The sequence below is a fragment of the Coturnix japonica genome, chromosome 2, assembly GCF_001577835.2.
Source record: "Coturnix japonica isolate 7356 chromosome 2, Coturnix japonica 2.1, whole genome shotgun sequence".
Lineage (NCBI taxonomy): Eukaryota > Metazoa > Chordata > Aves > Galliformes > Phasianidae > Coturnix > Coturnix japonica.
The window spans coordinates 34,802,626-34,821,466 of record NC_029517.1 but is presented as its reverse complement, the minus strand read 5'-3'; the positions used below and the strand labels follow the sequence as shown (position 1 = coordinate 34,821,466).

Below are 18,841 nucleotides of genomic sequence, written 5' to 3'. Positions count from 1 at the left end.
TGTTTGAGAATTTGAATTAATCAGGCTGATTGTTGTCTTATTTACTTATTTATTTATTTATTTTAGACATTATTTGATAATCAAATCAATGCTTCAAAAAAGGAAGAATCTGAAAGTGTTAATAAAAATGACACATCAAAGAAGTTGTCTGTTGAGAGAGTTTATCAGAAAAAGACTCAGCTTGAACATATCCTCCTCCGTCCAGACACCTATATTGGATCAGTTGAACCTTTAACCCAGGTAAGTTTTATTAAGTTAATTGTCTTCATGCCTTTTGTTATTTTAATGAGGAAATTACTGTTACTGGTACTAAAAATATTCACTCAAAATTCCTAGGTTCATAGAATTGCTCTCGTTGGAAAAGACCTTAAAGATCATCCAGTCCAACCATGACCTGACCGTATTACCCTAACTTTAACAACCCTCCACTAAATCATGTCCCTGGGCACCACATCCAAACAGTTCTTAAACACATCCAGGGGTGATGACTCAACCGCCTCCCTGGGGAGCCTATTCCAGTGTTTAACAACCCTTTCAGTAAAGAAGTTTTTCCTGATGTCCAACCTAATCTTACCCCGGAGCAACTTAAGGCCATTTCACACAGATCACAGAATCACAGAATCATAGAATTACCCGGGTTGGAAGGGACCTCAAGGATCATGTAGTTCCAACCCCCCTGCCTGGCAGGGCCACCAAACATACGCCTTTACTAGATCAGGTTGCCCAGGGCCCCGTCCAACCTGGTCTTGAACACCTCCAAGGACGGGGCATCCACAACCTCACTGGGCAGCCTGTTCCAGGACCTAACCACTCTTCTAGTAAAGAACTTTCCCCTAACATCCAACCTAAATCTTCCCTCTTTCAACTTAAAACCATTTCCCCTAGTCCTGCTATTATCAGCCCTTTCAAAGAGTTTACTCCCCTCCTGGGAGTAAGTTCCCTTCAGGTACTGAAAGGCTGCAATGAGGTCACCCCGCAACCTTCTCTTCTCCAGGCTGAACAAACCCAACTCCCTCAGCCTGTCCTCATAGGGGAGGTGCTCCAGCCCCCTGATCATCTTTCCCCTCATCCTGTCACCTGCTACTAGTGAGGAGAGACCAGCCCTGCTCTTGCTGTAAGCACCTTTCAGATAAGAGAGCAATAAGGTCTCCCCTCAGCCTCCTTTTCCCCAGACTTAAACAGCCCCAGTTCCTTCAGTCACTATAAAGTTATCATGCTAAAAACTATAATTAAGTTTGTCTGCATGTGTAAGAGCCATAGAATGGTTTGGGTTGAAAGGGACTTGGAAGATATCAGTCACTCTCCCAAGGGTAGGGACATCTTTCAGTAGATCAGGCTGCTCAAAGCCACGTCCAGCACAACCACGAACACTTCCAGGGAAAAGACATCCACAACTTCTCTGGGCACCTTATTCCATTGTCTTGCCCTCATAGCGAGGAATTTTTTTCCTTATGTCCAATCTGAATCTACCCACTTTTAGTTTAAAGATTTCACCCCTTGATCTGTGACTACAGGCCCTTGTAAAAAGTTTCTCTCTGGAAGTATTGAAAGGCTGGAGTAAGGTCTCCCCAGAGACTTTATTTCTCTAGACGAAACAGTCCCAGTTTTCTCAGTTGTTGTTCATGGGAGAAATGTTCCAGCCCTGATTCTGATCCTGTGTTCACTTGATAGAAAAGGCTTTCTCTCTGGTCTAGTCTATTCGCATCCACTAAAAAAAATCTTTAGAGTGTACAAAAAAAACCCCAGAATTTCTGTCAGAGATATTTTTTTGTTCTTTGGGCACAGTGCTAGATGTAGTATTACCAGTTTGCAGTCAGATGTTTCACTAATGTCATCTTGGCCTTGAAAATTGATTTCATCATTGTTCGATAAGTAAAGGAAGGGCTACGGCATCTGTTTTTATTAGTAGTATTCTGCAGTCCATCCAGCATCAAGTCTCACAAGAAGATATTACAAGCACTGTTTGCACGACTATAAGCTTTCCAAATATATGTCCTTCTATATGTATATATGTATACATAAGCAGTTTAAATTCTTCGGAGTTTTCTGCCTGATTGCAGCAGGATATACACACAAGATGTATACCTATTGTTTTTTAATTACACTTTCAGAACTTGAGTTAGATGCCATCATGTAAATGTTGGGTAGTTCAGTGAAGAACTCAGCATAGGTTGGTTTTGATAGAAATGTGAAATGAATAAGGTATGAGAATACCAGCTAAGATCACTTCTTCTGCTCGTTGTGAAGTGAACAAAATTTTGTGAATGCTTGTATTTATATTTTTTTTAATGTAATGTTCAGTGAAGTTAAATCGTGGCTTTGTCCATGTGACAGTTTCTTTTACTTATGCATTTTTTCTATTGGTGTTGATGCTTCTCCAGTGAGATGCCTGGAGATAGAATTAAGGATAATAACTAACTGCCTTGAAATAAATAGTCTTATAGTCTTTCAGTAAAAAAAGAGAGTGATTTAGAAAAAAGGAGTACCCCAGCTTTTATGCAGATTAATTTGCTGATTATCATAACCATAAACCTTTTTTAATGTGTCTTAACATGGGTTTGCATGAGATTTAGTGGTAACACCAACCTGTATAGTAACAATGCTGTGGTTCATTGAACCTCTGCAGAGACACTGGTTCTTTGGGAAAAAAGGACAGTGCTACAGCTGTTCTGGGCTTAGGCACTTCGCAGAGGTTTGAGTCCCTTGGTGCTAAGTGCTACAGAAGTACAGATAAGGTAGTATTGTCTCTTTTGAAGATTTGAAGAACTGAAACTTGAATAGAGAAGGACATAGTGTGCCCTGGTGGCACAGTGGTAGGAATGCCGCGTTGCAACACCGTAGGGCCCAGGTTCGAATTCCCCCTGTGGCGCAAGTGGTAGAAGTGCCGCTCTGCTACACAGGGGGGCTCAAATCCCAGGGGTTGGACTCAATGATCTTTAAGGTCCCTTCCAACCCGCACGAGACTGTGATACTGTGATACTGTGATAGGGAAAATGGAAAAGAGAGCTGCAGAAAAGCTAGAGAGTCTGTATTTAGTGACATGGCCAAACTGTCATGCTTCAAACTGATTATTTTGTAACTTCTTGTTCTCATATGTCTGCAAAAAAGATAATGAAGGAGGAAAGAAGGGTTCTTGAGAGAATTTTGATGGCAGGTTCATAAGCTGTGACTGCTAATATTTCTAAATTAAAGAATTTGGTCACGGGAACGATATATGTTTAAGTCACCAGAGGAGCTCTGAATGGTGGCTAATGAATGGTGGTAAGCACACAGATGTATTTTTGGTGCAACCTTTAATTTTACTGATACAATTCTGTTTGGATAGAATCATTTCCTGTATTTGTGAGATATATTTCCTCTCATTGTCAACGGTTGAGAGAAGCAAGCCCTGAAAAACCATCCTTGACTGCTCAATTGTATGTTATATGATATATTTAAAAATGAAACAAAACAAAACACATTTACATTTACAATTAATGAAGTACCCTTTATGAGGTACCTTCCTCAAGTATCTCCTTTGGGAAAGCTTAAATGTGTGTTTCTTAAAAGCAATTATCTAAAGTGAAAGCTAGAGAGTGTATGTTGGAGAGTTTGCTTTATTTGCTACCTTCTCCTAGTGTCTGATTCTGAAAGTCCCTCATACTACCGTCTGAATAACAAACTGTTGGACCTGTACAACAATCACAATAACTGTCTCTGCTTATTCTCTGGTTAATTGCTTGTGTTTGCATTGCTACGTATAGACTGCAGCAAGTGTTTACGTGGCATATAGGTAAATTAGATCAATGTATTTCAATTTTTAAAAGCATTTGGAATAGTGCATCTAGTAGGTAAATCTCAGTCCTTACATTACCATTTAGATTATACCTAGCAGCTCCCTTGAAAAAGGAAGAATCACAATAGCTGTACGGCACATGAAAATTATGAGGAAAATTAAAGGGCATGGAGCTTCTTTGTGAATAAGTTTAGTTGTGTGAACTCAAAATAAAATGGCAGAATTACCATATAACCATTTTGTGTGAAAAATGTGGCTGAAGACTAAATTCAATGGGAAAAAAGTGGAAATACATTTAATAAAGAAATTAAGAATAAAGCTAAATACTGTAGAAACAGGTATTTTATTCAGGATACGTTATTTTAGTTGTCTGTTGGAGAACATGCAGGTTTGTTACCAATGTCCATTTTATCATTAACTTCTACTATTTCTTCAGTTAATAAATCCTAGATTACACATTTTGTATGTATTTATGATGAACAGTTTTTCAGTGTTGGTATTTAGTATGTGTTTTTGTTGATATTTACAGGATTTATTCTTCTGCTGCTTTGTTAATATAGATGTTTCAATTACTGGGCTTTCATGTGGAAATTTGATTTAATATAAAATTTTGAAAAACACACTAGATTTCTAGTTGATGATTTACCATTTTCAAACTAAAATGTCATTGTTTTATTGGTTCTCCTAGTTTGCTAAAAGGTAAGGCGTAATTTAGAATATGTTCAGAGAACAGAGATGCGAGTAAGCAAAAAACTATATCATGTTTGTGAATCAAAACTTCAGAAAAATAAGACTGACATGTAAGCAACCTTTATGTCACGTGAATTCTGTATAAGATATTCAGGCATTTATGTTACATGCCATGAACCTTGTAGACCTTACGTTTATCCTTTCTGTTTCTAGTTTTAGTCTTTCTTTCCCTGTGTTGTAATGTTCTGATCTAGTTGCCAAATGGCAAGGTTCTGAGAAGAGGAAATGCTGTCCCTTTAACAAGTTTAAAGGGGAATGAGAAGAATGTGAATGTGTCTATAACTGAGTCTAAGCATCACTTACAAAGATAAGATGTTGTAGAAAGAGTTACAACTCCTGGTGTATATTAATAGAAGCATTCACTGGGCTTTTTGTCATCGTCCTGTGAAGTTGAGCTTATTACTTTTGTATCAGCTAAAAGTATAACAGTGATGGAGTTAAAAAATTCTGATTTTATTTCTTGTAATATTAAGTATGATTGTTTTTGTTTTGAGACTAGAACAGCATATATTCATATCTTTATTTTTTTACATGTAGTTAATGTGGGTTTATGATGAAGATGTTGGAATGAACTGCAGAGAGGTTACCTTTGTCCCTGGCTTATACAAGATCTTTGATGAAATCCTTGGTATGTATAACAATGCTTTACCATTATAATATATACATTATACTGAGAACTCTCAAAGCATTTTTATTTGCATCTAGGTTTAAATCACAGACTTAAGAGTTCCACTAAAATTCAGTGCATGTTCTAGTGCATGCCAGCTCTGTAGAACAGTTTAGAATAGGGAAGGAGTGTTTTCAGATGAACCTGCAAGAAAGTATTACTGTTAATAACTAAACATCCAAACTAGGTCATTCTTTATGATCAATATCATCACAAGATATTTTAATGTGTGAGGTTATTCAGGCTAACAGTTTTGTGTAACATATGAAAGAAGACCATTTTTCTGGAAAATAGCTGGAGGTTTCAAAGTTAAGTTATATTATCGTTTCATCAATCAGCTTATGATATTCTCTTTGTGATAAATATACACTGAAGCATGACCAGAGATAGAGTAATGCTATGTGTGAACAGTGTGCTGTCTGCTGAACTGAGATTTTAGGTTAATTAACTTTATTCCTTTGACTAATGAGTTTTTACAAAGTTAAGTCTAAGGACTGGCAGGCAAGCATCATGAACTAAGAAACTATTTAAATCTGTGGAAATTTTATGACAGCCTTCATTGGGTTCAGAAAATATGCACATCTCTAAAGCTGTGGTTTACATTGTTGCTGTTTTCAGGACAGTAACTTGGCCAGTTGGAAAAGAAGGATTTTGATTTGTTGTTTTCTCACTCATTCCCTAATGTGAGAAGTATGAGACTGAAGGCTTTCATCATTTATTTTTCTGCCCCATAAGTGGAATTTGCAGGCTTTTCACAGTTTTATGTTGCCCCATTCAAAAGGAAAATTGCTATCATGTCATTATTGCAGTGCTGTATGGCTTATTGCTTCTCGATGTGTGCCATTCAGCATATGGTTTGAGATCTAGGGTCAGTGTAATAGCATAGTGAAAACTGGACTGCAGCTGTGCATGCTTTTAAATAAAATGCTTGTGATGTTTTTGGGAAATCATTCAAAATATCTGACCATATCTAGAAATCCTTACAGCCTATTAAGATACTTTATGTTTATTGGATTCCTCTTCATATCCCTTGCTGTTAGATGGTTTTATTTTGGTCTGTTTTGTGAGTGATAAGACAAATGCTGAATATGATTTTAATGTTTTCTAATTTCTGTTGTTTGCATTTAGCATACGCTGGAGTATAATTTAGTTAAATTGTAATCAAATATTAACCTCCACTTATCCTTTCGATCCTAAGTTGTGTAAAATGAGAGTAGTTACAAGTCTCACAAAAACTTCAGAGAAAACTTTCTGGTATCAAAACACTTTTTATTGGATGTGACTTCATTGGGATTGGATTTTACCTTTAAAGTGGTACATCTGATCATACATACCATTTCCTAGGCTTTTTAATATATATGGCATAATATGTGTGATAAATATCCAAAGAAGTGCAGCAAAAGATGAATGAAGTGCTCAATATGTTAAGAACAGTAGAAGAACAAGCTCACAAAATATTTATTTATGTGATAGTTTACATGCTACAGATAGAAGTAGAATTAAGGAGAAAAAAAAAAAAAAAAAAAGAGCAGAAAAATACCTTCTTATAGGTTCTCGATCTTATTTTCTGATGCCAGTAATAAGATAGAAAGTATATAAAAAGTTCCCTGATTAAGAAATACCTGGACCCTTGTAACTTCTGGTGGAACGTGTATTATTGTTATTAGAAAGTGTTGATTTGTTACTTCTTTTCATAGTAAATGCCGCTGACAATAAGCAGAGGGACAAGAATATGACCTGTATTAAAATATCCATTGATCCGTAAGTAAAATCATGCTGTCATTTACTTTCCCTGCCTGGGCTACTGTAGTTTTGACTTGTACAAATGATTTTCCCAAATGAAAATGGATTTTTTTAAAAACAAAATTAATCTTTTTGGAATTATTTCCACTAGCTTCATGTCTTAAGATAAAAAGGTTTTTAAGATTAAGTGTGGTTAGCATTAATTGCTACCATTATAAATTTATAGTAATTTGCTTTCCAAAACCACAAACCTACTGTTTGATTGAGTGAGACTTAGAAGATTATAAAATCCATGATTATATGAAAGCTTGCCAGTACATAACTGTAACCAGCAAGGTTATGTGTAAATCATAAATACCAACCTCAGGATCCTGTAACATGACATTGTATCTCCTGAACTTGTATGATAAATCCTTTAGCAAGTGGTTAAGGTTATGTTTATGTCAGGAGCATCTCACTGAAGCTGCAGACTGCAAATACATCATTACCACTGTTTTTCTTAACTTAATACTTGCAATAAAGAGATACTTCCTAATTAGAATTAGTTAACTACCTGGTGATTGGATTCCCTTGGTGTACCTTTTCAGATGCATTTAAATGAATAATTAATATTTTGGAGACCTAATTTCCACACTTAATATGTGGGATAAATATTCTGAGAAGTCATTGTTGCTCATGTTTTCACAGCAGTGTCAGTTCCTGTAGACCAGATTGCTTCTGTCATGAACTGGGAGGGAAATGTTAGTGATATACTTGTGATCTATCATGATTTTGAACTCTCTGATATAATAATGCAAGAACACTCGAGTGTTAACAATGCCAGATTTTGAGGAATTTTGGTACCGATGCATATAATAAATTACAATTTTTATCGTTAGTGGAGAATAAGTTTTAAATAGAAGATAACTTGGTTTTGTCTGAGTAGGCTTCTTTGAAAGCTGCAAAGGTATATCTAAGTTAAATTAGTTAAGTTATCTAATTTAAATAGTAATTCTGTCCCAAAACCTTGAGATTCTGTTGGAGATCAGAATGACAATGAATACTGTTCAAAGAAATTTGGGGGGGATCATTAAAATAATGATACCAGGTACTGCCATGTGTGGGCAGTGATGCTTCCCCTTAGACATATACTAGGCAAAAAGAACTGTTTATTATTAATTAAAGTTATTAAAACTGTGAATAGAGATAATAAGAATATGGTGTTTTATTGTAGTTTATGCAGTTATTGAAGCATGTAAGATATTTGCAAGGAGTTTTTTGGTTTTTTTTAGGATTACATTCACTGGCTTAATGTCTTTCTTTACTATTTTGTAGGGAATCAAACATTATCAGCATATGGAATAATGGAAAGGGTATCCCAGTTGTTGAACACAAAGTAGAAAAAGTGTATGTTCCTGCTTTAATCTTTGGGCAGCTGTTAACATCCAGCAACTATGACGATGATGAGAAAAAAGTTACAGGCAAGACTATTTAAATTACTTTGTGTAATTCAGTGAAATGAGTTTGTTCATCAGTGTGGTTTCTCCTTTCACTTTTTCTACTCTTTTCCATAATGGATGATCACTTAGTCACCATAACCAGACTTCTTTGTTAGAATAAAGTTTGGGGTTTTTTTAATAACAGTGTTTACATAAAATTTTACATTTGCATATTTACTGTCAATAATCATTACTAAATTTAAAAAAAATCCATTTTAATTATATTGTATGCAAGCATTAAAACATTTATGCTGTTGAAGTGAAGGAAAGAATAATTTCAGTAAACTAACGTATGATTTGTTATCCTAATTATGAAGTAAATGTAAGATCATGAATGAGAGTTCTGTTTTATCCTAACTAAGTTCATCATAACAGGGACTAAATATATCTTTGCCCATATTGTGATGACTTTAGAAATTTCTTTTCAGAAGTGTACGGCAATGAATTGAATTTATTTGAAGATTAATATAGTGTATTAGAAATTCTTCTGAATTTCTGGGGAAATAAAGCATGATTTCAGTCAATTAATGGGTTTTGACTGTGAATTGTTGCCAGGAAGAGGTGACCTAACTAATTAACCTCCGAACTTCCATTCCCCCTGCTTCTCTATAGTCAGAGCTAGTGAGTTTGTGGTTATGGAATAAATAGTCTCTGTGTGTGTACTAGGTTTCAGGTGTTTTGGGATGTTGAGGTTACTTGCCTTTCAGCAGGCAACTTCTAGGTCAACATAAGGGAGAAGAGCAAGGAGCTCCTTCTTGAGGCAGAAGCAGTTCTGCCAGACTGTAGGTGATGGGAAACTATAACTCTGGCAACCTTTGATAGCTGTTGACTTATGGCCCAATTTTTATCTTCCATAGGATCATTTTACTTCATTCACATACTCTGTGTATCATAAATAAAGTTCTGCTATAGAAATGTACTGTGTTTTATTTTTTCAGGTGGTCGTAATGGCTATGGCGCAAAACTTTGTAACATATTTAGTACAAAGTTTACAGTTGAAACTGCTTGCAAGGAATACAAACACAGCTTTAAGCAGGTACAGAAATAGTCTCATTGTTTTTTCTCTTTTCTCTAGTTATTGCATTCAAATTTAGCACTTTTTCTATATTTCATAAACTGAATCATAAACATTGAAAGATAAAGGACTTGTACGTGATGCAGGCCAGATTAGTTCAATTAAATTGGTGTTTTTGCATACTAGTATTAAGTACAGTGCTTTGTGTTGCTTTTTGTGTTTTGTTTGTTTTGTTTGTTTTGTTGTTGTTGTTGTTTTGTTTTCTCTAGATACTATTTTAATTGGAAGAATTAGGTGACTAAAACTGAAAAATTTCTGCTGTTAAAACTGAGATTTATCCACATGCAGGTGAAAAAGAATGTGCAATTGAAACACCTTCTAGTCATTGTATAATTTGTCAGAAAGGAATTCTACTTAGTGGTGTAAACATTAACGCAATTACCTAGATCATTTCATGTAATTTTTTTCACAAAAAAGAATTTTTAATGTATAGGTCATGAATTACATCAGCATTGCTGTACTTCAGTACAGAAATACTCCACATGAACCTATTGCTCATAATTAAAATCATCAGCATGAGATCCTTTAACCTGATTTACTCTATCTAGTTTCGAGCTGGTTACCATTGTAAATGTTTGAAGAAGTTTGGGCAGTTACTAAAGTTCCTCAGCTTTGGAGTCTTTCACAGCTTCTCTCTCTTTTTCCCAGGTTAATTTCTAGTTGTGCTGTCATGTTACTGACAAAAAACAATACATTTTAATGCTTTATCTATCTCTTTAATAATGTAATATTTTATACTAATTGCTTAAATGCAATTTAATAAAAAGCACAGCCACAAAATTGCTGTGTCAGTGACCAGTGAGTCTTCTTATGGGAACTAGTAAGCCTCTCTACAGAAGCGTGTAGTAGATGGCAATAAAGACCATGTAGCTAATTCACTTGTTCTTCAGTTAGTTTTGTGGTGGGCTGTATTTACATTTAAATTGTGCCTATTGATGTAAATGATCCCTATGTATTTACAGAAACCAAAAGATTAATTATATGCTTAACATTTTACCAGGGGAAACTTCTAAAAGGCACCTGTGAAACTGTAGTTGTGTATAGCTATTGCTGCTCTAGCACAGCTGGAAAATGGAACAAAGGAGGAGGTTAACGTCTTATATTTAAACTAATATCTAAAATGTTTTGTTTCCAAAGACTTGGATGAACAATATGATGAAGACTTCTGAACCCAAGATTAAGCATTTTGAAGGTGATGACTACACATGCATTACATTCCAACCAGATCTATCTAAATTTAAAATGGAAAAGCTTGACAAGGACATCGTGTCCCTGATGACAAGAAGAGCATATGATTTGGCTGGGTCATGCAAAGGAGTCAAAGTTATGTTGAATGGGAAGAAGTTACCTGTGAGAGCCTCTTTCAAATTATTTTAAGTAGGCTGAGTATTTAATGTGAATAATAGTAATTGTTATCTGTATTGCTCATAGGTAAATGGATTTCGCAGTTACGTAGATCTTTACGTAAAGGACAAGCTGGATGAAACTGGAGTTGCACTCAAAGTTATTCACGAAGTCGTGAATGAACGATGGGATGTGTGCCTAACTTTAAGTGAAAAAGGATTTCAGCAAATCAGCTTTGTAAATAGTATAGCTACCACAAAGGTGAGTAGCTGTAGTTGCCTTAAGTAATAAGAATGACAACGATAAAAATATGTGCCTAGTCAGACATATAAAAAAAAAGAGGTGAGATAATCTTTTGCATGAGAGGATCTGGCAAAGCAATTAGATGCAAAATACAATCACAGCAGTATTTCTGCATATGCACTACTTAAAATACTAGTAATCAGTATCATACTGATGTCTTACATGAACACACATTACTGATTAATGATAAATTGAATGAAACGGACTATTGTTTAGTCAAAATAATTTATTCTTTCCTTTTTAACACATAGTAGTGAAATAATTCTGAAATTAAGGTTAATAAAGAGTAAGTACAAAGCACTTAGTAGCTGGTAGCAAGTTTTGTAGAAAAAAAAAAAAAAAAGGCTTTTGATAGTCATGAAAGATGGCTTTCCATTTATTTCTTTATGATGTATAAAACTGGCCTGAAATGTTGAGATTAATTATGTTTCGTCTTTGTTTCTACATAAAGGATCTATGTGTTCTCTGTTCTTATTAACAACTATATAAGCAGCATATGTTACTGTAGCAAATCTTCAGTTATGACAAGCAAGGAATGTGCGCAACATACTAAACTACAGTCTTTGTACTTCCCGGGTATTGGGGTGGTCAGGCACTGAGGCAGTCATCTGAAATTGATTAGTGTAACTTGTTTATGTCAGTGTAGTATGGCTCAAGTTAAGAGATCTGGGATTCATCGAGGTGAAAGAAAGTCTTTGCTGATTTTTACTGTTCACTGTTTACACCAGATGAGTGACTGACCTATAAAGAGTCAAGTAATTATATTGATTTGTGAGACTGTTTTTAGAGAACCTTAACCATGAGTTTCCCAGGAAGATCAGAATGAGAAGAATTTGTATTCAGACACTTAATAATTACTCCTTGCTCAGTTCTCCTCTGAGAGAGTCAAACAAGAAATTCTAATGGTAACACAAGTGTTTCATAAGCCCCAGTGGTTGCAATAAATAGCGTCCCTAGTCTACGCGGATGCTCAGAAATATTAGTGTTCATTTTGGTGGTAGGTTCTGTGTTGTCAATGTTTAGGTGATAGAAAATTTTTACTATATGATTTCCTTCACTGTCATTTTCAGTGTAGGTGAACTAATGTTCAGGGCCAAGAGTAATAAATTATTTCAGTGAACAATATTTATTTTTAAATCTACATTTTAATTAAATGTTTATCTGATACTACTCAAAACATGCGACAGTGAACATATCTGGTGATTAAAAGGTTAAAACTTAGTTCTAATTCAGGCCTATTTATGCAACATAAAGAAGAAAAATAGCATGGTCTTAATGATGTATATCATACCTTTATGAAGATGCTGGCTATGTGGAGAAAGATTAAAAACATATATTGGGAAAAATGAATACTAACTGACTCCAAAGTAAATATATTGCATACGTGTACTCAAGATATAATGAATGTGACTCCTTTGGATCAATTTTCATCCATCGTGCAGTTACACATGCACATTATAATCATTTGTTAAGAAAATTCATAGAAAAAGTACTGTGTATTCTTCAAAGGTAAGTGTTGTAATTTCTAGTTTTTCCCACTCTCCCAATCCATGCCTTATGTGTGTCACTGGATGTGGAGTGTTCGGGCCGGTGAACCACCTCACCAGCAATTGATGTGCACCTACCCACTGATGAGACATAATGGCTAGTAGCTAACTGCGTCAACTACCTGTTCCCTTATCTGCTAACAGGTGAGGAGCTCATTTCAGCTGTTTTTTGGTTATTTATCACTGTTTGCTGAAAGCTTTTCATTTCTGTTTCTGGATAAATTTCACCCAGTGGTAACTTCCCTTCAACCTTTTTTTTTAAAAACTTGCTTTAAATTCCAAACAAGTTTTTTAGGCTGACAGGGTTGTGGGTTTTTTACGAGGGGTGGGTAGAAAGTCAGGCAGTACGGTGAGGCACAACTCCATTGTTTTGTTATTGTAAATTTGTTACCTTGATCAGGTCCCTGCCTATTCACAATTTTGCCACAGAATTTGACTTTCGGACTCTGAGGCTTGAAAGAATGCTTGAAGCTATTATGGGTTTGCAGATAGCCTTTTAGTGAGACTTGTGCCTAAACTAATTAAACCCTGTCTTCCCAAGTTCTCAGTTTCAAATTTTAACTTCAGCAGAAATTGTAGTAAAGCTTCAATTGTCTTCTTACCAATCTAATGATATTTTTAATATGACAGCACCACTGATTGTAGTGGGAAAAATTCAGCTGATATGGATGCAGTGCTGAATATTGGATGCAGGTAGCAGCCCTACCTATTAAAATTTGCTGGAGTTCAGAAAGAAATTCAGGACCATAACAGAGCTTGCCATACAAATTTTTACATGTAATGTAAAAAGAAAAAGATATAATGCAAAATAAAATAGGGTTTACTTTATATCGCTGATTCAGTAATAACTTCAAATTCATAATTAGCTTCTGAATTTGTTTGTTGCATGAAAAGTTTATTGGCTTATACAGTTTAACTATAGCTTACCTCAGAATTACTTGAGGTAGCTGATGGCAGTATTAGTGGGTTGTGTACAGGAAACAGATTTTGTTTCACTTTGAAGATTTTAGTTGCTTTCATCTTAAATTTTTAAAGCAGATTCTACCATAATAGCTGCCTTCTGGGAAAAAAAAAAATAATAATTTGTAATTACGGTTCTCTTTTTCATATTACATAGCCATAATAATCATTAGCAGCCCTCTAGTTTTAGAGGCTATTTTTCTGTCTTGTATTAAAATTTACCAACAGTTGGGGCAGTTATAGGCTGTTATGCTTCTATAGTGGGTAAATGTGCCACCTACTGGTGAAATCGTTGAAAGGTTCCCAGCTTTGAGCTCTGAACATCCCTCACTCAATGCTACACACTAAGAATGGACACAGGAATGGGTAACTAATAAAAACTAATATCTTCTAAGAACAAGAATTACTGGTAAGTAACCAGTTTTTGATATGTCAGCTGTTAGTTATTCCAAAATATTTGAAGTGCTAAATGTAGGCTTTTCTAATCCACTTCTACATACAGTGTTTCACTGAAATAAGATATATTAATATAAGCATAAGTTTTTAGCAGTGTGATAAGCAAAATCATTGTATTTAAAATTGACATTAAAGTGTGGATTGTTTCTGAAATCTATCTTATGATAAATTTCTGTGATAGCTGAAACTGTCATCCATATGTGAATAAAAACCTGTCTTTGTATTGTTTTGTTTTCCCAAAGAAATGTTGTGAAATGATATTGACAATTGAAAAAATACTTGTATACAGTGTGCTGCTTTCTAAATCACAGTGGTGGTTTGTGTTGCTCTTCAATAGGTGGCTTTGAGAACTGACAGAAACTGTATATGGTTTCTTTGAAGTTGCACATACCGGTTTGTTCGTGTTTAATAATATTAACCGCCTTGAGCCATTTTTTCCTTCTCTCTTTTTTGTTGACATCTTATCCTTCTACATGAGGTTGAAAACACAACTCCTTTCCTGTCAGTCCAGCCACTTTGTCTTTATTAGTCTTTTCAGTCACCTCCTGTCTCTTCACATTCTAAATCCCAGCTTTCATTTTTGGCTTTCTTCTTGTTTTTGTTATTTTTCCTTTTTTCCTGATGCTTTTTCTTTTTCTTTCTTCTTTTTTTTTTTTTTTTTTTTTTTTTTTTCCCCCTCCATTTCTTATTTCTTACTATTTATACTTCCTCACCGCCAATGGAAAGCTTTCTCCTCCTTTAGTTCTTTATTAGAAACAGTTTTAAGGGTTTCCGCGAGATTTTTTTTTGTTATCTCAAAATCAGTGTCTCCATAGATGTGGTTCCATTTTTCACCATAATGCAGATTAGTCTAAACAAGAACCTTTAGTTATTCTGCATTTTTGTGAGGCAGTAGTCAATGTTAAGCAAAGGCTGTCTTCTGAGTAAATTAGTGGGCACTGAGCTGTATTATTACTGAGAGTTTTAAAACAGTGGTCTTGCAGAATACAAAGAAAAGCAAAGCAAAACTAATCTAAGCAAGAATGAAGCCATTCTCCGTTCCCCTTTCTATTGTTTATTTCAGTGCAAGATTTGTCAGCCTTTCCAGTGGTTTACAGAGTTTCATGTAATATGGAAAGCTTTCCTTCAAGGAAACAATATGAACACACTGACTTCTGTTTGCTTGAAAGGATTTGAGATCCTGTCGTCAGTCAAACTTCCTGAGAGAAGTTCCCTCCTGCTGATATTGTTTTCTCCCTTGAGATTCTGTTCCAATTCATGGTCTTACAATCTACTTACAGCCATTTCTGTTCATCCGCATTAGATCTCCTGCTAGTCTTACTTAACAGTGGTATAAGATTATTTTGTCCCGCTATTGCAAATTCCAGATCATTCAAAAACTCAGTTTCTCTGAACTGTCAGCAGTCTGGTTCAATTAAATCACTGTATATGCTAGTTCTGAAAGAGGTTTTAAAACTTAGCTGAGAGCTCTGACCTTTTCATATACCTCTTCCTTTTCTTTTAGCAAGAGGTGAAAGAAAGGAAGCGCTGATAAGATTTTTTTGCTCTCCTAATAGTTTCTGCAAATATTTATCTCCTCTTAAAATACCAAGAGGAAATCCCGAATATATTTATTTCACTTTTGTGCCTACGGTGGCGCAGTGGTAGGAACGCCGCTTTGCAACACCGGGGCCCGGGTTCGAATCCTCCCTGTGGCGCAAGTGGTAGAAGTGCCGCTCTGCTACACAGGAGGCTTGAATCCCGGGGGTTGGACTTGATGATCTCTAAGGTCCCTTCCAACCCACACAAGACTGTGATACTGTGAAGAAGAGAAACTAACCTGACAAGACAACTAAACACATTCCCAACTCATCTCTGTTAGGTGTTAGGTTTCTTTCTAATACTTGTTTTCCACTTCTAGAGACTATTATCTTCAAAAAACAAACAAAAACAAAAAACACAAACAAAACAACAAACAAACTGAGACTGCAGCCTTATCAGTAGCTGAACTAACCTAATGGTATATTGTCACCACAAGAGAACACATCATCTTCTTTTCTTCTCTGTTCTCTTTGTACACATGCTGTAGCTGGATTAGCTTTTCCTTACATTGAGTTGAATTGATGTATGGTAGAATGTGGTAGCAGATGAAGAATTACTGGGGTGATTCGAGCCTCCCTGCTTTGTCATTATTAGTGTCATATCCTGAGAGAAAACAGTAGCTGCAAATGGCTCCTTCATAGGGTTTTTTTTGTATTCTTTTTATTGATGTAGGTTTTTTTATCATTGTTCTCAGCTTTCAGATACCTAGGGCTCTAGGTCTGCTCATACTTTTGATATTTTTTCAAAGAAAACCTGCTATTTTACCTTTAAAGGGAATTTATGCCATCTTGGATTTGTAAATATTAAAATATGTTTACCACCATTGGTTTATAACAATCAGTGTTCTATAGATTAAAGACTGAAGGATATATATATTCATATACTAAAAAAAAATGAAATACTTCTAGATCCTATGGAATACAGATTAGCTTTGTTCTTTTAGGCAGTGGACAGTGTGATTGTTTTAGTTGATAAAATTTGAATTGTTTCTGTCTTTACTAGTAGTTCTGATTCAGACTGCTTCTGAATTATAGTGCATACCCCATAATTGTTAGGTTTGCACATGTAAATCAATAGCCTTTTTAATGATGTAATAGATCTGCAATAGGCCTGTTTCCAGAAAGCTCATGTGAAATGCCTTCATCTCAAAACGATTTGTCTTCTAACAGTATGTTTTGGGTTCTTTTTATTGCTGCTTTAAAGTTTACATCCAACGAGAACTGTACCTAGAGGATATGATAGAAGCATGAGGGCACCTTGTGGAACTACACGAAGTAGAAGTGTGCGAGTGGATCGTAATCTTTTTTGTTCAGATGTTTAGCTCTTTCCTAGTTAGACTGAGTTACATCAGTTGTAATAGCTTTTCTTGCAATACTTGGAAATGTTACTGGATTCCTCAGTTGCTTCAGGACAGGTGGCAACATGGTTATGTAGCTACAAGTTACTGCCCCTTCCTATTGCCTTGGTGTGCCAGCTTGCGGTTATCAGCATGCTCTGTATTTATTTCTTGTTGCTACATTATATAGGACTAGGTAGCAATTTCAGCTTCTGATGAGTTTTAAGTAGGACTGCTCAATCTTTTTAAGGTAATCTTGCTCTGTTCTTTTTTAGTTTTCTAGATCTTGTGGCTTGTTGTGCGTAGTTCACTATGTTCACCTCAGACTAGGAAAGAATGATAACAGCATTTATTCAAGGACTCCTGTAAATAAAGTTATTAAAATGTTGAGGTGACTTTTGGGAAGGAATAGAAATGGGCGCTCTATATCTGAGAGCCAGCTTCTGAACTTTTTTTTTTTTTTACGAATCAAACCCTTATAGTATAGGTGAGTTTAATTTGCTGAAAGAATGTGTAACATTTTCCATTGAAAGTTATTTATGTGCCTGTCAGAAAAATTTCCATGGACAGCCATGTGATGTTGCAGGTACCATGTCAGTGTTACAGAGTCATCTTCAGATCTGCCATGCACACTCCTAAGGTTGTATATCCAGTTATAAGCTGTAAGCAGCCTACCACAGTACAGAGAAGAAAAGCATATTGCTTCTTCTGTTCCATGTCACATCCATCCTCCTCACTGTAAGACTGAATGACATAAAAGAGAAATTTAAAAGCAAAATTTCCTTCATTAACTAACAAAGTACATTGATTTCCAGCCTTAAAAGTAAAGGAATTTTGTTAATAAGCTTAAAATCTGTTAGGAGATTTAGTGTTTTCTTTTTTTCTTTCCTCCTTAAGGGCGGTAGGCATGTTGATTACGTGGTGGATCAGGTTGTGGGCAAACTGATAGAAGTGGTAAAAAAGAAGAATAAAGCTGGAGTTTCAGTGAAACCATTTCAGGCAAGTAACTTTGTACAAAGATGTTATATGCATGAATGTACTGGTAAAGATGAAGATGGTAATTTTGTTAAATGAATTGCTTTCTGTGTTCTCAACAGGTGAAGAATCATATATGGGTTTTTGTTAATTGCTTGATTGAGAACCCATCTTTTGATTCCCAGACAAAGGAAAACATGACATTGCAGCCTAAAAGTTTTGGGTCCAAGTGCCAGCTATCTGAGAAGTTTTTTAAAGCAGTGAGTAAAGTTGCTTCCTCTTTTTTTTTTTTTTTTTTTTTTTTTTTTTTTTCAGTGAAGCAATAATTAACATCCTGGATCTTCTTCGTACAATCTTCTGCTACACGTATGCTATGTACGAGAAGATTAATTGGTGTATTATGTACTCCACTGATATTATCATACTATGAAAATAGGATGGAGGAACTTTGATTTATTCTCTGGCCTTTATAATGGATGCAGTGACTGTATATTGATTCTTGCCCCAGGTTTGAAAGTGAGTTCTAACTGAAAGGCTAATTTTTTAAAGATTCCAATATTTATTTTGGTAAAATGAATTTGAGTCTTTTATTAAGGAGAATAATGTTCCTGCTAGTACTCTTGACATTTGAACTTAACCCACTGTTTTGTATTCCTCTAATAGTTTGTTACTGGTGACATTCTTGCAGAACTTACAGGAAAATAACAGTCTTTACAAACATTTATTCTCCAGATTTTGATAGGTATTGTATTTCTATCAGTGTGTTTAGTTTACAGTGTTTCTGGTATTCCTGGACATTTGAACAGTGAAATCCAGAGGTCTTACATGTGCAGAAGAATCTCTAACTGATG

At 35.3% G+C, this 18,841-nt stretch overlaps 1 protein-coding gene across 5 annotated transcripts in view; it reads left to right on the top strand.

The window, feature by feature from the left end:
• LOC107309267 (DNA topoisomerase 2-beta) overlaps positions 1-18,841 on the top strand; it is a 54,647-nt gene that overhangs the window by 14,300 nt on the left and 21,506 nt on the right. For all 5 annotated transcript variants that reach the window (XM_032442352.1, XM_015853910.2, XM_032442351.1 and 2 more), the window contains exons 2-10: positions 67-240; positions 5,063-5,153; positions 6,890-6,953; positions 8,250-8,395; positions 9,352-9,449; positions 10,626-10,838; positions 10,920-11,093; positions 17,913-18,014; positions 18,113-18,250. In XM_032442352.1, the coding sequence (XP_032298243.1) occupies positions 67-240; positions 5,063-5,153; positions 6,890-6,953; positions 8,250-8,395; positions 9,352-9,449; positions 10,626-10,838; positions 10,920-11,093; positions 17,913-18,014; positions 18,113-18,250 (1,200 nt within the window). The remainder of the gene's footprint in view (positions 1-66; positions 241-5,062; positions 5,154-6,889; positions 6,954-8,249; positions 8,396-9,351; positions 9,450-10,625; positions 10,839-10,919; positions 11,094-17,912; positions 18,015-18,112; positions 18,251-18,841) is intronic.